Source organism: Corvus kubaryi, unplaced genomic scaffold (genome assembly GCF_017639235.1).
Source record: "Corvus kubaryi isolate FWS band 111438036 unplaced genomic scaffold, C.kubaryi_AGA036_p1.0 37236, whole genome shotgun sequence".
NCBI classification, from domain to species: domain Eukaryota; kingdom Metazoa; phylum Chordata; class Aves; order Passeriformes; family Corvidae; genus Corvus; species Corvus kubaryi.
In genome coordinates this window covers 2130725-2148963 of record NW_024581067.1, presented here as the reverse complement: position 1 = coordinate 2148963, position 18239 = coordinate 2130725, and the positions used below count along the sequence as shown (strand labels likewise).

Here is an 18239-nt window from a genome sequence, read left to right as displayed (position 1 = left end):
TGTCTAAAGCTGTGGTCATTGATTGATGGGTGAGAAGACATCAGGAGAAAATCATTTCTGCATGAGCATGGATCAGTGCTCCTCTTAGTCTTGTGTGCTTCCTATGATCTTTGGATTACAAGACAGTGATGTTCAGTGTTAGGAACTTTATCAGAGAACCATTTACGTTGGAAAATCCCTCTCAAACTGTCAGGTCCAGCCTGTGCCTGCTCCCCACCCTGTCCCCAGCCCAGAGCACCGAGTGCCACCTCCAGCCCTGCCTCGGACACCTCCAGGGATGGGCACTCCAAACCTCCCTGGGCAGCCCCTGCCAAGGCCTGAGCACCCTTTCCATGGGGAAATTCCTGCTGCTGTCCACCCTGAGCCTGCCCTGGCCCAGCCTGAGGCCGTTCCCTCTCCTCCTGTCCCTGTTCCCTGCCAGCAGAGCCCGACCCCCCCGGCTGCCCCCTCCTGTCAGGGACTTGTGCAGAGCCACAAGGTCCCCCCGGAGCCTCCTTTGCTCCAGCCTGAGCCCCTTTCCCAGCTCCCTCAGCCGCTCCTGGGGCTCCAGCCCCTTCCCAGCTCCGTTCCCTGCCCTTCCCTGGACACGCTGCAGCCCCTCAGGGTCCTGCCTGGATTGAGGGGCCCAGAACTGGGCACAGCCCTCGAGATGGAGCCTCACCAGTGCCCAGCACAGAGGGACAATCACTGCCCTGTTCCTGCTGGCCACACTATTCCTGACACAGCCCAGGTGCCATTGGCCTCTTGCCCACTTCAGCACCCCTGGGCTGATGTCCAGCTGCTGTCACCAGCACCCCATGGCCTTTCCCAGGTTTCCAACCCCTCTGCCCCAGCCAGGATTGCATGGGGTTGTTGAGTGCAAACTGCAGGACCCAGCACTTGCCCTTGTTGACCCTCACACTGTTGGCCTTGGTCCATGGATCCAGCCTGTCCATATCCCCCTGCAGAGCCCTCCGGCAGATCCAGAGTCCCACCCAGCTGAGTGTCATCCACTGACAGAGCGCTCGATCCCCTCTGCCAAGCCATCACGAAAGGTGTTGAACAGGGCTGGCCCAGCGCTGCTCCCTGCGACACTGCCGGTGACCGGGCACTGCTGGGTGCAGCGCCATCCCCACTGTCCCTGGGCCCAGCCACCGGCCAGTCCTTATCCCAGGGAGATGCTCCTCTCTGAGCCCTGGCATGCAGCTTTTCCCAGGGGTGATGCTTGGGAGTCCAGGTGACACATCCTCACCTTCCCCTCATCGGCCAGGTGTGTCACCTGGTCACAGGAGGAGACCAGGCTGGACCTGCCTTTCCTACACCCCTGCTGGCTGGGTCTGGCTCCCTGCTTGTCCTGTATGTGCTGTGTGATCACACTGTGTGATGAGCCTGTCACAAACTTCTATTTAGCAATTTTTGTTTGAATGATGAATAGTCTTTGCCTTTGGAATCAGACACTGCATGAAATCACTGACGCAATTTGCTTTATGAATTAATTTCAGTTTGCTTTATGAGTTAATCCAGTATGTTTACAAATTGTTTAGAAAGCAAAGTAAGAATAAAAAAATACTGGGTTTTCCCACTAGGAACTAATTAAATTTAAAAATACTGTTTTCGTATTGCTAAAATCACTGGTTTTCAATATTCATAGTACTGAAGTATGAGAGAAAATACAATCTTCAATTATGCAGTCTTTTGAAGGAGCATCAAAGCTTGGAAGTGTTGAAAGGGAAAAACAACCTTCCTAAAATTTATAAGTTCTCTTTTGTGTTGCTGTTTAAGCTAGCTCTTCATTAAAGGTCATTCTCCTGAGTGATGTAAAAAACCGGAAGGTTGTGCAGTAGATTTGACAAGAAAATGTGTGGTTTTGAGTCTCAGGAGACTAAGTTAGAGTAATCCAGTGTAATACCTGTAATGAGTATAAAAACTGAAGGTTACAAACCAGACCTTACACCATGGAATCACCTGTTTTGTAACTTGGTGCAATTATTCGTGATAGAGATAGTACCGAAGTTGCAGAGTAATGAAGTTAAAATTTGGTTAAATCCAATAATTTTATTTCCCCTGTGCGATTGTGAGATTTTTTTAAAGTAATGCCTTTGTTTCTCCCAGCAGTCTCCTGTCTCGTTCATTTTGTAGGATGGGCATGACCAACCAGTGAATCAGTTCTGGGCTGGAATGAGATTGGTGGGGTTTTTTTGTTTTTGTTCAGTCTTTGCTTGGCTTCCCTGCTGCAGACACTGTGACGTGTGTCATTTACAATACTCCTACGTGGAACGTGAGCAGAGTGGCAGATGAAATCCAGTGTTGATTAATACCAAGTGGTGTACACGAGGCAAAACAGTCTGAGCTCTGCACCTGCAAGGATTGGCTCAGGACTGAGGATGAGAACAGGTCATTTCCTGAAATGATTGTGGTGCTCAGCAGGAGCCAGAAAGGTAAAGGAAGCATCAGAAATTATATGGAAAGGAACAGGGAAGACTATGATGGTACCACAGTACAAATACAGAATTTGCACACATATTGGAGGGTATGTACAGTCCTGATGGAGGTGAGAGAGTGAGACCTGGAAAGGGTTGAGAGTTTGCAATCAAGGATGAGGTGAGGTATGAAATGGCTTCTGTGCATGTGACGTTTAGGGAAGAGAGGGCTGGAGGGTTGATGAGAACATTGGGTAAAAGGATGGATGCCAGGGAGGGGTAGCAGCAGTGGTGAACACAGTGGTGTGGGTAAAGGCTTGGACTCAGTGCACTGAGAGGTCCTTTCCTACCCTAACAATTCTATAATTCTATGATTTCCTGCCTTTTCTAATGCAAGGTGTAGGGCATGTCAGATGGTTTTCATGGAGCCAAGTCTCAAAATGAGCAGGAGTTTGTGACTGTGCAATCAGTAGAAGTTCAGTGAGGTTCTGCTGAGGGACACTCTGAAGGGAGCAGACTTACCTGGGTTGCAGAGTGGAAAGTTACCTGGAAGCAGGGCTCGTTTGAGGTTACTAGACAGGCAAAGTAGAACAGGACCAGCAGCTGAAATTAGTTGGAGGTTGTGGGGCAATATTAGGAGGCACAAGTCACCTGTGTGTCTTAATGTCCTCACTGTTCCCTGAAGCCTTCTGGCCGTCTTGTGTTTTGGTGTTGTTTTTAAAATTTTATTTATTAATTTATTTAGTTATTTATTTTATTTTGGGGATCTTTGGGGTGTTTCCTGCTGGTTGTTTTCTTTTGTTTTCCCGTGGTACAATGCCTTAGCTCTTCTCCACTTCCCACCTCCCAGTTCTGACTGGGATGCACTGAGACAGGCTGGGTATCAGACTCACAGCAAGGGTCTGTGCTCACACACTCTCTCAGAACCATCCACGAAGGACATGCAATTATCTTCTGCAGAGAGTTCTGGCCATAGCATTTTAGCATTGCTGTCCCCATTGCATGGGGATAATTAATAATAATAAGCCTTTGCAGGCTTATCAACTGATAAGCATGCAAAGCCCTGGATGGCTCTCACATGGTGTACATTGGCTTTGCCTCTCTTTAGATAACCACCCCAGGGAAGCACTGCCTGTGGTGGTCCTGCACTGTGAATGAAACCTTTCTCTAAATCAGGATGGTTCAGGTTCTCATGCACTTCAGGAGGCATTTTTTAACTTACCGATTTTATTGCTATTATTTCCACTTAATTTACAGTTAACTGCTTTGCTGATGCCAAGCTGTTTCACTTTTCCTATTGTTTAATTAATCTGCTTGGTTAAATATTAATCTCTACCGATCTTAAACATATTTTTTCTGTTCTCTTCCAGAAAATTTGCATATTAGTTGTTTATTTTAACAGCATGATAAAAAGAAACATGAAGTGAAAGTACAGAAGGTTAAATAAGGCACCCCAGGTGCACAGCTTGGAGCCTGTATGGATGATAATACTCACAGTAGGGATGAATAGAGCAGGTTCTGTCTTTTACATGTCACTTTTCTTGTGAGGGATGTGAGGGATGGCTCATGGCTTGCTGCAGCTGAAGTGCTCTGTCACCATTAACTGGCTGTTGCACACCTTATTCCTTTCCCAATTTATAAAAATAGTATAATAATACTAACAGATTCTAACATAGGAATGGACCTCAGCAGTTTCTTCTCCCTCTGTTTATACACCTTCATAAAACTGGTTCTTGATTTTTTCTTTAATCAGTGACAAAATCCACACAGAAGTTCTTTAGATCTGCTCCCATGTCTGCCTTATAATATGGAAAAGTCCCTACAACAATTTGAATGTGAATGGTCTCATCCTACCAGGTATCCTGCTAATCCCTTGTTTTAGCTTTGCCATGAATAGTCCTGGAGTGGAGCTGCAGCTACAGCAAGCCCCATCTCCTTAGGAGTGAATTCCTCCTCTCTCCAAGTCTGTCACACAGCCAGTGTCAAAACAAGCAGTGAGACTGGAAACGTGGGAGAGGAACCTCCTGCCAAAATACTCACCAATCATCTGTAGTCTTGCTGCAGAAATCCTACAGATGTTACAGGAGTTAAGCAACAGCAGTGTAATCTATGCAGCACCCACACAAAGCCTGGCAGTAGATAAAAACAATTTACATGGAGAATTATTTCTTCCACCTGTGGCTTCTAGAACTTGCGAATTTCCCTCATTTATTTTTGTACAATTCTTTGAAACGTGCTGTTGCTTTTTTTTTCCTTCTTAACTTATTATTTACATCTCTTCTGCGCAGAATCAGTGCACAGAGCCAGGATTAGTAAGATATCATGCACTGATCTTTAAAGCAAAAACACCTTTTGGTGTTCATTTACCAAAACTGCTCTCTCTGCAGGCCCTTATACTTGTTAACACTCGCAGGTATGAAGGTGCTCTCTGTGACTTCAAGAGATTCGAGTTTTACTTGAAATCTGTTAATACTTGTATGGATGAAGCCAACTTAGCAAAATAATGCCATTTTTGTTAACAATTAATAAAGTAGAAAGTACTTACATAAGCATAGCAAACAGATTTCTTCTCTCCTAAGAATGTCTAACGCAACTTGAAGAAAAGTAGTTGATTCTAAAATCAGTCATTTTATTTTGACACTGTTCTACTGAACATGGGCTTTCAAGGAGATTGTTTTGACAAAAACTTGAATTCAAGATCTAAACTGATCGTGGGTATTTTTTCTTTAATATTTGTACCAGATAGGTTAAAAGAACTTTGAGAAGCTTATGTCTTCCTCAGCTGAAGCAGGAGAGTAAAGATCTCCCAACACAGACAAATTAATATTAGACAAGAAGCAAATACTTCCACCCAAACAAACGAGCTGTTCCCTAATGAACACAGCAGCTTTGTTTCAACAGCTCTGTCACCCAATTTTAGCTGGTACATTGTATTTCCAGCATGCTTCAAAGCTGCCTTCCTCCTCCTCCTCCTCATCCTCCTCCTCCTCCTCCATCCTGCCGACCATGCTGCGGAGAGTGTCCCATTTCTCACCAGAACAAGGTGACATTATGGGAGAGGATGGGAGTGGGATGGGAGCTGTGGTTGGCAGGAGGGCCTGGCTTCCTTAGTACAAGCATTTGTTTTTTAAAGCACATGTGAAAGGGAGAGGAGAGGGTGAGAAAGAAGCAGGGAAAAAAAAGAGTCTTTGGGGGCGTATCTCTGACAAATAATGATCTACACATAGGAAAATCTGCCCTGTGCTAGCAAGAAGGACAGATAGGTTTAATCTGTCTAATTTTAGTGATTTAAAGGAGCGATTAAAATGAGAGCTTGAAGCTGCTACACAAAAATGTATTGCATATATATGATCCCTTTCCATTAACTGACTGCACACAGCTCTGGTGCTAAATTACCTTTGGCTTGAGTTACTTACCTCCTTCTCTTTTCACAGAGAAGAAATCTTAATCTAAACTGCCCTCAGTTTTAGGCTAGCAAAACTAATCTGGCTGTTGACCAGACCATTTTTGGCATCCTCTGCTTTTGCATAACTCCCACAGTCTGCTTGCAGAAGCGACCAGACCTTTGTAGCTGCAGCAGATTCTCACTGAAGTCAGTGCAGAACCTGCTCTGTTCATTTGCTGCCGGTGCTAAATGCAAGTGGTATCATCCTTCAGAGCAATTCAATATGCCTGGACACTCAAAAGTACCTCCTGGTGCTGCTGCCAGGGGCTCCCACTGCCTGTTTTGCCCTTTTGACAAGGCCTTTATTGCAGCCTGTGGGTTCTGGATTGATGGACCTGCCTTCATGTCACTGTCTATGGAGGGATCGAATTCCTTTCTGAATCTAAAACTTCATAAAAAAAGTCAGTTACACGCTACATTCCACTGATTTTTAGTGCATTAGCTACGTGCATAACCCGTGCATTAGTGAAGGAAGAGATGTACAAAGGGAAGTGTGTAATCCTTTTGCACTGTAAATGTCTGATTTTTTGAGCTGGCTATTACTGTATTCTTGATCACTGCCTGGGGTGAAGTGTTGCAGCCCCTTTCAGTACTTTCTGGGATGAGGAGCTGCCAAACCTCAATTTTAGAGCAGCCAAATGCGGTTGAAGATAATCAGTGTGGAAATACTTTTGTGAAAGTGTCAACTTCGGTAGCCACTGGAATGAGTATGGAAAGTTCTCATCTCCTCAGAGGTGCTGTAGGAGTTGATCAGCTGTAACATAACCCAACTCTAACAGCAACAGCAAGTAGAAATGGACCTTGTGAATTACAGCTGTGGTTTCCAGAATGACAAATCTCTAGAAAGCTGTATGAGCACTGAAGTTGAGCCAGATGAGTCCAGTGAGCTCTCAGTCTGACACACTTTAGCCCTGCTTGATTACTCGCATGATGTTAGAGGGATGAAAATTAGCTGAAAGTAGTAATTCGTGTTTCATAGAGATCCACAGTGGGTCTTGTGTGGGTCTTTCCATTCTGTTAAACCAGGCACAGCCTGATTAAGGTTGTTTAATTTTAAGCAAAATTACCATGAGAAAGTTTCACAAAAGTTTTCAGGGAGAGCTGCTTGGCTTATATTGGGTTGTGACCAGTGGAGCTGTTCGGCAGTCATTTGAACAACTTGCCAGCTCCCAGTGTGACAATATTTTTGTTTTGTTTGTTCTGGCAGAAGCACTAATTGGAGTAATGGAACGACAGAGCTGGTGCCAAGTGATGGCAGGGAGCTCAGGCCCTGTGTGTGTTGGAGGGTCCGTGTGCGGCGCTTCTGGGAGGGGACTTCTGGCTGCTCCTGCTGCTGCCAGGTGCACTCAGCCTTCAGCTCAGTGATGTGACTTGGAGGGTCACCACGCAGAGCAATGCAGGCAGACACTCCCAGCGGGATCCTGCTGGGCCCTGAGATGGAAAACTGTGTACAAACACACATTATGCTTTAAACAGATGCGGAATTTCCATGGCTGTCGCTGTCTTGCACACAGAGACATATACATAGTTCTGCTTTCAAGGGTGTCAGCTGTCCTGCTCAGGGAGAATTGCCCTGATTCTGAACACAGGAATAATAAAGTGGCATTACACCATTATATTTCCTGAGATGGAGATTCTGGTGTAGGCAGCTGAGTTGGTATGGGATTTGGCAAAGATTAGAATTAAGTGAGACTTGTAAGGGAAATATTTGCTTTCTTTTTTCCATTGTGAGAGGACAAGGCAGAGAGAGATTTCCTTGCTGTGTTACATGAAAGGCAAGCAAACAATATATGATGTGATTTTGATCTGGATTCTACATTATGTGGCTGGCTGGGTAATCCACTCCTGTGCTGTGCTAAATGCCTCAAATTGCATCAGCAGCTACACGCTGACCTTTGGAAAGGTGTATATTTCTTCCTGAATTTGTATTAAAGGTTCCATGTCTGAAGCAAAACCAGAAAATGTGCAGGTGATTTTCAGCGTGATGCCATAAACATTGCAGTTTATAATAGTAATTTTGCACTCTAGTAATTTCCTGGGCTATAACATCTCATTCCTGTACTGGGAAAGATTTGTGGAACCTCCTCCTTTTGACTCCAGACGTGAAAGAAAAAATTTTGATGGTGATATCCCAATTAAAGATTAACATGAGACTTTATCTAAGCAGTTGGTAGAAGATGGTAATTTTATCTGTTCTTGCCCAGGTCATGGATTTCCATGTGAAACTCCAGCTCTGAGTTTGGGGGCACCTCATCTGCTGTCAGAGAGACAGGATGCCATCAAATTGTGTCCTGCTTATCAGTCCTGCTTGTATTCTGAGTCTGCCAGTGCCCTCTTTCTGTCAGGGATTTAAGATGTTTAGTTCCAAGAAAATAAAGATATAGGATTTGTTAACCTCCCCATGTCCTTTACACAGGACAGCCAAGTTTTTTTTCCTTGTCATTTTTGTGTGACTAATGGCTCTAGCCAGGAACTGGGGAGGGGAGCACTTGTTCCCTCTTGGGGACACATTTTAATGAGATACCCAGACCCATTTCTGCAGGTTCATGGAGGTTTGAGAAGCACTGAGGCCTGCACATTGCACTTTCCTGAAGTTCCCATCTCAGTTAAAAAACTCCGTGTGGGAAATGTTCACTGAGTTACTCCACAGCTGACACTGTTCTCCACCGAAAATGGTTATGTGACAAAAAAATGACGGTGTAGACCCCAGCAGTGTCCCTTTCTGAGGCTGCAGGGTTGTCAAAACCTGCTCAGGGGTTGTCACCAAAGCAGAGTCACCAGGGCTGTGCCTGGCATAGGGTCTCTGAGGGCTGGGGTCATCGGGGGCTGATGGCCATGGCCTGGCAGGGGGCAAATGGGATTCCTGTTCCAGGCTGCTCATTCACAAATTTTAACAAAAATTGTTGCTTGTCAATTTCAGATACTTGGCTAAACAGTTGAATCTTATTTGCAATTTTCTTAGACGATGGCTTGAAAATGGAAGTTTTGCTTTCAAGTGATCCCTGCTCTGGGAGTTAAGAAATGGGAGAAAATGATGATTTTTTTCCTCCAGTTTAACAGACATTTAGGATCTCCTGCTTTTACTTCTATATTCCCTTATTTTGAATTAATACCTTATTCTAGTTTGCTGGAAGAGCTGGCTACTCAGGAAAAAAGTATTTTCACTGGACGTTTCCTGAGTTACAGAGCTGTGAAGCATTTTTTTTCCGAGCTATTGCAGTAAGTCCTGAGCAGCTGCAGTGGTGTGGGGAGAGAAATTTGGGGAGCACTTTTATGCCTTTTTTCTTTCATTTTATTCCCCCTGCGCCCAAGTGTTGTTTGCATAATGAATATTTGTTTAAGCTTCCATTATGACCCAGTCCTAAACAGTCTGGAAACTGCTTGTGAGATGGACATTTTGTTCAGAGATTTTTTGGTGATGGGTGTGCATCCTGCCAGTTTTTGTTTTTCATGACAGTCAACTCTCCGTTCACAGATGGTCTGAAAAATGATACATTTGGCTCCTTGCAATTATCGCCTCCTTTCCATTTAACCTTTGTTCCTATTGACATTATAAAAAGATGAATAATCTCACAAACTCCTTCCTTTAAGTTTAATGAACTGAAGGTAAAAATTCCAAAAGCCATTTAATGTGATTTTCTCTTTTTATCTGTACATTGTCACAGACTGTATTTTAACTTTGTGATAGGGCACACTGAGCATTTTAAGTGTCTAAAAGCTTTCTTTGAATAGGTCTTGAAAAGACTGTGAACATTATGCAATAAATATCTGCTATACTCCTCTTCATATTGATGATAGAGCAAGTTATGAGTGTAGATGAAGTGTCATTAAGGAAATGAAGAGCTAGGGATCATTTGGAATGCAGGAAAACATCAATAGGTAAAAGTTGCTTATCTCCTCCCTGAAAGATAAGAGACATAGCAGGAGCACAGGCAAATGTATAAATTCAAAGATGTATCAGCTGCAGTATTGCCATTCTTGTCACTGTTCATAGCACATAATTCAAGCATTATTGCAGTGAAAAAAAAGAAGTCTAAGGTGTACTAAAGATTTGCCAATATAATTGCTAAGGATTGTTCAGAAAGGGTTTTCTTCTTTGTCAGTTGTTCCCTATAGTTTTTTATGTAAGTCATAGGAAAAAAAAGCTGCTGTCACACTGCACATTTGTCATGGTATTCTGAAATCTGAGAACACAATTGGCAGCAACAGACTTTGAAATTCGGGATCTGTTCCTTCCTAGAGTTACATATATAAACAAAGGCACAAGGTTTAGATGGTTTTGTCTAAGACTTCACCAGAAGAAGTGGACTTGTGAGTTTACCCATGAATGCACACACAAACACTTCTTGTGTGCAAACAGATGTGATTTTGAAGATGTATATAGCTGTACCAAAATTCAGAGCTGGGTTTTGATTATGACATTGACCCCTTGTTGTCTCTCTTTGCTGGTGCTGAAAGAAGACAAGGACAGGATGTTCTTGCATTGCTGCTGAATTTTAGCTTTAAAAATGCACACTATGTGGTTATTTTACTCTAAGATGAGTTATTGATTTTTAGTAGTAAGTTGTGTAACTTGTAACTGCAAGTATGTTCTCAGTGTTTAGCCATTTTTAAAGATTTCCTTTTCAAGAGTGAGACTGATGTGCTCTCCTGAGAGAATATTTCTATTAACAACCCCAGAAATCTCAAGAGTGTGTGTTAATTATAGCTTTAGCAGCAGCCCTGTTTTTAAGGACTTTTGAAGGACAAATCTTAAAATTTGAATATTTCTTTGATCTTAAGTGAATATTTTCATTCTTTGTGGTATACATGTTTTAAGCATATAATCTCATAGATTATGATAATTCTCAGAGCAACCTTAGTGTTGTTGAGAGGAGATAAAATAGTATCTTGATGGTATTCTTTAGCCACTTACCTTTCTATCCCATCCATTAAACTAAAATTATTTTGCTGGACTGATGTATTTTTAGACTTTTGGATTTAGTCCAAGTTTACTGCATAATCTTGACACAACTGCTTTATCTCTATGCTGTGTTCTTTAAATTTCTCTGATTAGAAAAAGCTTTTCTAAATCAAGGGTCATTTAAAAATAATTTACCAACCTTTCCCTTAAATATTTTGCAGAAATTAAATGCAGTCACTAGGTCTCTATCTGTGTTACACTATTGTACATCAGCTGGTCCATGTGAATCCCTGGGATTTACCTTACTAAGACCATAATCCCTTGACTTGATTCGATAGTTAGATTGTATGTATGGCAGAGGCTTTAGGCAGAAGAATCAGATACATACTTGGAATTATTTCTGACGTGGGTGGTTATAACAGGGATTTTCAGTGGCATATTTCTTAGAACAAAATGATTTCATATGTCCCAAAGACCAGTGAAAGTGAAATTAAATGCCTGAAATGTGTTGGGCTCTGGATTGCTCCTGGCTTTTAACAGTCAGTTCTGATGCTGAATTAGTTTGTAGCCCTTTCTGAAACAAACTCAAAGCCTGGCATAGTGAATGATTAAATATTCCTCTCACATAAACTGAGGTAGCCTAAAGACTGTGGCTAAATGTTACAGCTAGTGCTCTGAGGCATCACACTACTCATGGAGAAACCCACATAATGGTTTTAAGATCATTCAATAGTAACTGGAAAAAAAAGGAAGGACTGTATTATTGAGCAAATATGCTGTACTTTGCACAGTGAATGGGATCTCATCATCTTCACCCTTCTTTTCATCACAGTTCGTTTTCTTTTCCAGCTCTGCCGTTCTTCAGCTGGCTAATGTATGACAGCCCAATATCATAAATAAAGAAATGGAGGAGGCCAGAATCACTGGCAGTTTAGATTTCTTACCACACTAAAATACTCACCCTCTGACACATTTCTGTGAAAATATGTGAGACCCAATTACTTGCTTGAGAATGTATGACCAGTAAGGATGGGAATCTATAAACACTCATCCAAACTTTTGTAGGTAGGTTCAGGTAAAAAAAAATATAATCCCTTTTTTGGGGCTTCTTGTGTATTGGGAAGGCTTTTCTTTTGTGCTGCATATATTGGAGAGGCTTTTCCAGTTTTAATCTGTGGATGAAAACTGCTGTGCCCCACGCCTGGGGTTTGTATTTGTTCTTTATCCAGGTCAGAAAGCACCACTGGTGTTTGCTAAGCCAAAGCTGTCAGGATTCAAGCCAGCCTGAGTGGTGAAGCTGGCCTACAACTCTCGGGTGTATCCATCAGTTTTGGTTATTTGTCATCTACCTGGTGGGCCCTGAATGTTCTCCTTCCACCTCTGGGACTCTGTGGGACTCACTGGGATTTCCCCAAAGGCTGGAGTGCAATTTTCTCCCATTGCTGGGTGCTAACACACCTTCAGTGTGTGATTCCAGGGTAGTTCATTGAAACTGGCACATCAAATCAGCTTCTGATTGGAAGATTTTTGCTGAGAAAGACACCAGAAACTTCATGACTCTGAACAACTTACACTAGTTCTTGTGAACGGATTTATCTTTGTGTAGATAAACCCTTAAAAGTGGATATTATTATTATACCATCAAAACTTCAGACAAGTTAATTACTATGGTCAAGAATCATGTGCTGTTGTATTAATCTCAGACTAATCTTAGAATAGTTTGGCTTGGAAGGAACCTCAAAGACATCTTGTTCCAGCCCCCTGCCATGGGCAGGGACACCTTCTATTGGATGCAGAAATACAAAATGCAGAGAATACAGCTGCTGTAGCTGGAGTGAGAGTTTTTGACATCTCAACTGAAATAGAAAAGAAAATAAAATGTTTAATTTCTTTTAAGTACAGAGTGCAGACTTTGCCATGATACTAATGTTCCTCTGGGGTGAGGTGGATTTTAAAGGTGCAATGCTGTAAATTGCTGATAGAGTCAGTTTAGCCCTGAAGAACCAGGTAAAGCAGGACAGGATTTTGCTAAAGGCAGCTGTTACTAGCTTTTGAGGAGAGGGTCTTCTCTCTGTCTCACACTGACATGGATGAGATCTGGCCCTGAGTGCAGCACTTGCAGAGGTGAATCACTGACACCTTCCAGCTGCAGCCATCGATTTCCTGGGGATTTATGAATGGAATAGGCAATGACACCTCCCTCTGAGACCTGCTCTGGCCTTCCACGTAACAAGAGCTATGTACAAGGTACTGTTATAATTTAATCTGCAGATTTATCTGTCTATCCAGCACATACTTTTTTAAATCTTTAGTGATAGTGCAAGCTATACAAATATTAACTTTTTATTAAAGTGTTTAATGTGGAGATTTATGTCTATTAAGCACCTGTATTTTTAATCTTTGGTGATAAAGGAAGCTACAAAAATACCAGGTTTTTATTGAAGTGCACAAAAGAAAACATGTGAAGGTGAGACTGGATTTTTTGCCTAACAATCTGAAGACAAGTACCTGAACAGAGTGATTAAATAGTATTGAAAGAAGTAACTCAGTGAAACTAGCAATGCTGTCAGGTTAACTTTGTGTTTGACAGCCTGTGGTAAAAGTTCTGCATCACCATTATGTGAAGATACTATTTGTGGAATCAGTACATATTAATTTCAACAGATAATGGTGAAAAACATTACTTGAAAGTAGCACTCACTGAGGCACCTGCCCACTGAGATGATTAATGATTAGAAATACTTGCTTGTATTTCTAAAGTGGAAAGATTGCTTCCTTCAGGAGAGGAGAGGATATTTACCATGCAGTGTTTCAGGTTATTTCACCATCAGGTCTGGACGTGGGCAGGTCCATCCAGAATCCTAATTAAATTACTTGTTATTCCTTCAGATTTATAAAGGTGTGGAGGGCGCTGGGGGGGCTCAGCCTGGAGAAAAGGAGGCCTGGGGGGCCTTCTGGCTCTGCACAGCTCCCTGACATTTGTGGCCATCTGTGTTCATCTCAGTTCTTCTCTTACACAACTGGAGCTCTCCATTTATTGCTTCAACACATCGACATTAAGTACGGAGAACATGGATCTGGGTGAACGTGTTGCTCATTCTTGGCAACAAGCTAATTACTGCTTAAAAATTGATGAAATTCTGAGGGCCATACCGGTTTGCTGAAGTGATCTCTGGAGGCTTTAATTTTTTCGTTCCCTCTTTTTATTCTTTTATTGTAGTTCACTCAAAACTGTCTCTGTAGGCTTCTCTCTCTTTTCCTTACAGCTTACTGAAACTTGTTTTCCTTAATGTTACCTTGGTAAAGACGTTGCTGCTTAAATATATAATTTTCATTGTGACTTTCATTGCTGCAATTAAGTGGCTAATTGAACAGTTTATAATGTGTATTCCTAATTGCTTCTGCAATAGGTTAACTGTGAAAGGCATAGAAGATTAACACACAAAATGTTGCCTGTGTTACCTTTTGCTGAGAAAAGCCTCAGAGATTTTCTTTATTTTTCTCTTTATGGGGAATGAAACTGCTTAAAATGCTTCAGTATTAAACTTCCGTTGATATTGAATCTTAGATGCCATCTACAGTGCAACTTGCCATAGTTTAAAAATGCCCATGAAATGTAAGTGTGGATAAAAAATACATTTGGGGGTTGGGGTCTAACATGCAGTAAAAGATGTGAGTCTGCAATTAAATGCTTCCTGACTTGCTTATCTTGCCAAAAATACAGAGCAGCAATTTGGACTTTCTGGGTTGCCTGTTAAAAGAATAGAAAAAACTAATACAAGCCTCTAGAATACCTCCAATGGGTTTATCACAGAATAAATAGAAGTTTAATCTGCCTGTGCTATTTATAATAAAACATGGGCTTTCGAGCAGCTTTTATACCAAAAAAATGGTAAAGTACTGGTCATATGGGAGGGTGTTCCCAGCTGTTCCTGGGCTCTGCACCGAGTGGAATGGAGAGCAGCACAGTGCAAGAGCAAATCAAATCTAACAGAAACATAGAAAAATGCACTCTTCTCAAGTATATCTTCAGAGTTACCATTTTTTTAAAGACATTCAGGGGTTTAGTGTAACAGTTTCATTATTATTAAAATAATGTAATCATCATTTTAGTGCACAGATTTTATTTTTGATAAAGCTACAGCAGAATGAAAAGAGAAGCAATAGTACTAATGTAGGAAGAAAGTTGCTTGCTAATAAAACTATTTATTTATAAGTAAATATTGCTGACCAAAAAAAAAAAACCAAAAACCAACCTGTCCATAAAAGATGAATGGGGAAATGCTGCATCTGGAAAATTGTAGTTTTCAGGCAGCTGGGTCTGTAAATGTGTTTTCCATATATCTTCCCATTTTCTTGTCATCCCAGTGGTAAAAAAACCAAACAACTTACTTGAACAGTGTCGATTAGTAGAGCCTGTACAATACTGCCCTTGTGAAGGAGGATTTCTCATGCTGACTTTGTCCTCCTCTGTGCTTAAACTACTCCCCTCCCCTTGTTCTTTACTAGTTCTGAAATTTACCTGTTTCCCTTTTCTAAACCATTTGGACTTTTCAAATCTGCTTGATTACAGGCCTAGCTCTGGTCTGGTCCTTTTCCTTGCTGTAAATTTCTTCCATACTGGGGAAAAAAAAAAAAAAAAAATCTTTGTCTTCAGTTTGCTTTGATTCACTTTATTTCTTTATACACTTAATTTTATTTCTTCCATGCTGAAGGGAGGCCTTGAAATTTAATTGCACAGGCAATTATTCTTCACCTTTGTAAAGCTGAGTGCTGACCCCAGGAGCTGTCTGTGTTACCATGGGCAAGGCTGTGTTCCAGAGGTGCTGCAGAATTTCTTTGGTCTAGACATTCACATTTCACCACCTGTCCGGCGCCTTTCCTTTTATTGCACAGAAATATTCTACAGGCCTTCCGTTTCCCGAAATCTCTCCTATTGTATTTTCATTTTCCCCAGCCCCATTAACCCCAGTGTGGGTTTGTTTCTGTGCAGGGTTCAACAACTCGGAGCGCACGTGTGACAAGGAGTTCATCATCCGCAGGGCTGCCACCAACCGCGTCCTCAACGTCCTGCGGCACTGGGTCTCCAAACACTCACAGGTATCCCCTCCTCAAACACACAGGGATCAACAGTTCACACTGTTCGTGCTACAGGCAGCCTGCCTCAACTGCTCTGGCTGTGTTAAAATACTCGTGTTGTCATGCAGAAATTTATTCATTTATTTGTGGTGAATTGCGCACGGAAAGCACGTGCCAGTCCCTCCACAGGCCTGGCAGGACTGTGATTGTAAAATGGTGTTGGCAGAGAAGGGAGGGGAAGAAATCCGAGTGGTCTGTGGAATGTCATATCCTGTAAGCTGACAGGTGGGAAAAATGCTGGGAGATTCTGACATGGATGTAGAAGACTTTTGAAAAGGGTGGATGGATGGATGGATGGATGGATGGATGGATGGATGGATGGATGGATAGGGTGAGGAGGGAGGGAGGAAAGAAGGAAGGAAGAAAAAAAAGAGGGCTCTTTGGAAGCAAATGAGAGATTTTTGTACACCTTGTGCAGCTGGTGCTTCACAGCACTTACAGACTGCTTTGTCACTACGTGCTGCTAATAAAGGATACTTCATCTCCAAAGCTAATTCCAGCAATGTCAAACTCTCTAACGCAAAATCAATTCCCTTTTTCCCATGTAAAGGGTTTAATTTTCATTGAGGTTAAGTTTGCTAGAGAATTAACTCAGTAAGAGATGTGTTAGTGGGAAAATCAGTTATGTTTGGAAAGCTGAGCAGCCCAGAAGAGATTACTAAAACCTCTCTTGGTATCATGGGAGTGATTAATCATTTCAAGTTACTGGAAGCAGCCTATGAACTTCAGGTTTTGACTCGCTGTTAAATTAAAGTCAGAATCAAGCAAATCTTGAGCTGTAACAGAAGTGGCAGCAGACTTATTACAGTTTTGTGTTACTCTAGGTGCTTATTTCATTCCAGTTCATATTAAATATCTTCTATGACATGAGTTGATCCTCTTTGCTAATTAAAATTTATGTGATCATGGAAATGTGGAAACTTTTATCTACATTAAGCAAATCTACAAGTAGTTTCACTGATTACTTTTGCATTTGCTTTTGCATCATGTTTACAATTGGAATTCTTTTAAAAATATGAAGAGGACAAAGATAATGAGTAACACATTGTGCATTTTCTAAGTGTAAGCTGTTACCTGCACTCCGTGGTCTCTCACTGCCTTTTATTTTTTCCATGGCAAAGGTGTCAGATTTTAGTTCTTTAGCTCTCCTTGTCCATTATTATTCCAATATAGCACATATTTTAAAATGCAATGGCTTTGGCATGAGAAATAAGAAATGCTACATCAGCAGAGCATGTAATCAGCTTTTTGTGTTGTTTACTTGTGAGACTAGGGAGAGAGAAAGGACAGACATAAGCAAACTAGTCAGAAAAGACTGACTAGTTGCTGCCAAAAAATATGGGACAGGACTAGTTTAAGGAGGACAAGTGAAGAATTACTGTCTGGCCAAACAATTTGAAATGTTGGCAGTAAAGATGTACAGTCCTGGGAGAGCAGTAGCTCCAAGCTTATTTTACAGTAACAACACAAACTGCAGATCCTGAGCCACCAATGTCTGGTGAGGAAATGCTTACTCAATTTTCAAAATGACACAACAATAAAAGCATTGAAATTTTTTAAGAACAACAGACCTGCCAAAAACTTTTATATGTTTTAAGGTATTTGTGTTGTTCTCTGGATCAACCTTGGCTGAGACATCCTTCATCCTCATGAGCAACCAAGAGCAGGTTTGATTCTCAAAAAAAAGGGCAGGTTTTATTCTAAAAAAACCTGAACAAACAAAAACCCCCAACTTACAACGTAACTGAAAATAAGTGGATGTTTGCAAAGATAAACATGCAATTTTGATATTGTTTTCCCTCTTACCTGCCTTTGAATTTGCTTTTACTGCAAAAACTCCCAGCACCAAATGGGCAATTTCTCTCTGTCCAGAGACTGTTCTTTTGCAATGTCCCAAGATCTTCGTGGTCATCAACAGCCCACACCACTACTAAAGGTGACCAACCATGCAGAGTTTTTTCTGGCAAAACACCATTTCCTCATCACTGGATGCAAAGAGAATCAAACACAGTAGAGGTGTAACGAGTGTCTTTATTTCTCTGCCAGGTGTGAGATGGTGTTACAGACTTGCTTTAGTGCTGCAGCTCGTGAGTAATTCTGCAGCATAACCAACTCTGTCTTGGTGCTCTCTGATTCACCAGTGGTAGGTCTGCCTAAGTTGTTGTCCTGATGTCTTGTGCACTGGTGCAAGACTCACACACAGCCATCTGTTCGAGGGCTCTGACGTGCATCATCCCACTTCACTATTCCCTACCCTCCATGCCTCCCTCTGGAACCCTTTGGCTCGCTCAGCCTCTGCTCTCTTGCATGTAAGAACATGGGTAAGGGTTAGTGCAAGAACCGAGGGATGCAG

General features: G+C 41.9%; 1 protein-coding gene across 4 annotated transcripts in view; it reads left to right on the top strand.

Annotated features, from left to right (window-relative positions):
- RASGRF2 (Ras protein specific guanine nucleotide releasing factor 2) overlaps positions 1–18239 on the top strand; it is a 116847-nt gene that overhangs the window by 75249 nt on the left and 23359 nt on the right. For all 4 annotated transcript variants that reach the window (XM_042023076.1, XM_042023075.1, XM_042023073.1 and 1 more), the window contains exon 18: positions 15741–15847. In XM_042023076.1, coding sequence (XP_041879010.1) covers positions 15741–15847 — 107 coding nt within the window. The remainder of the gene's footprint in view (positions 1–15740; positions 15848–18239) is intronic.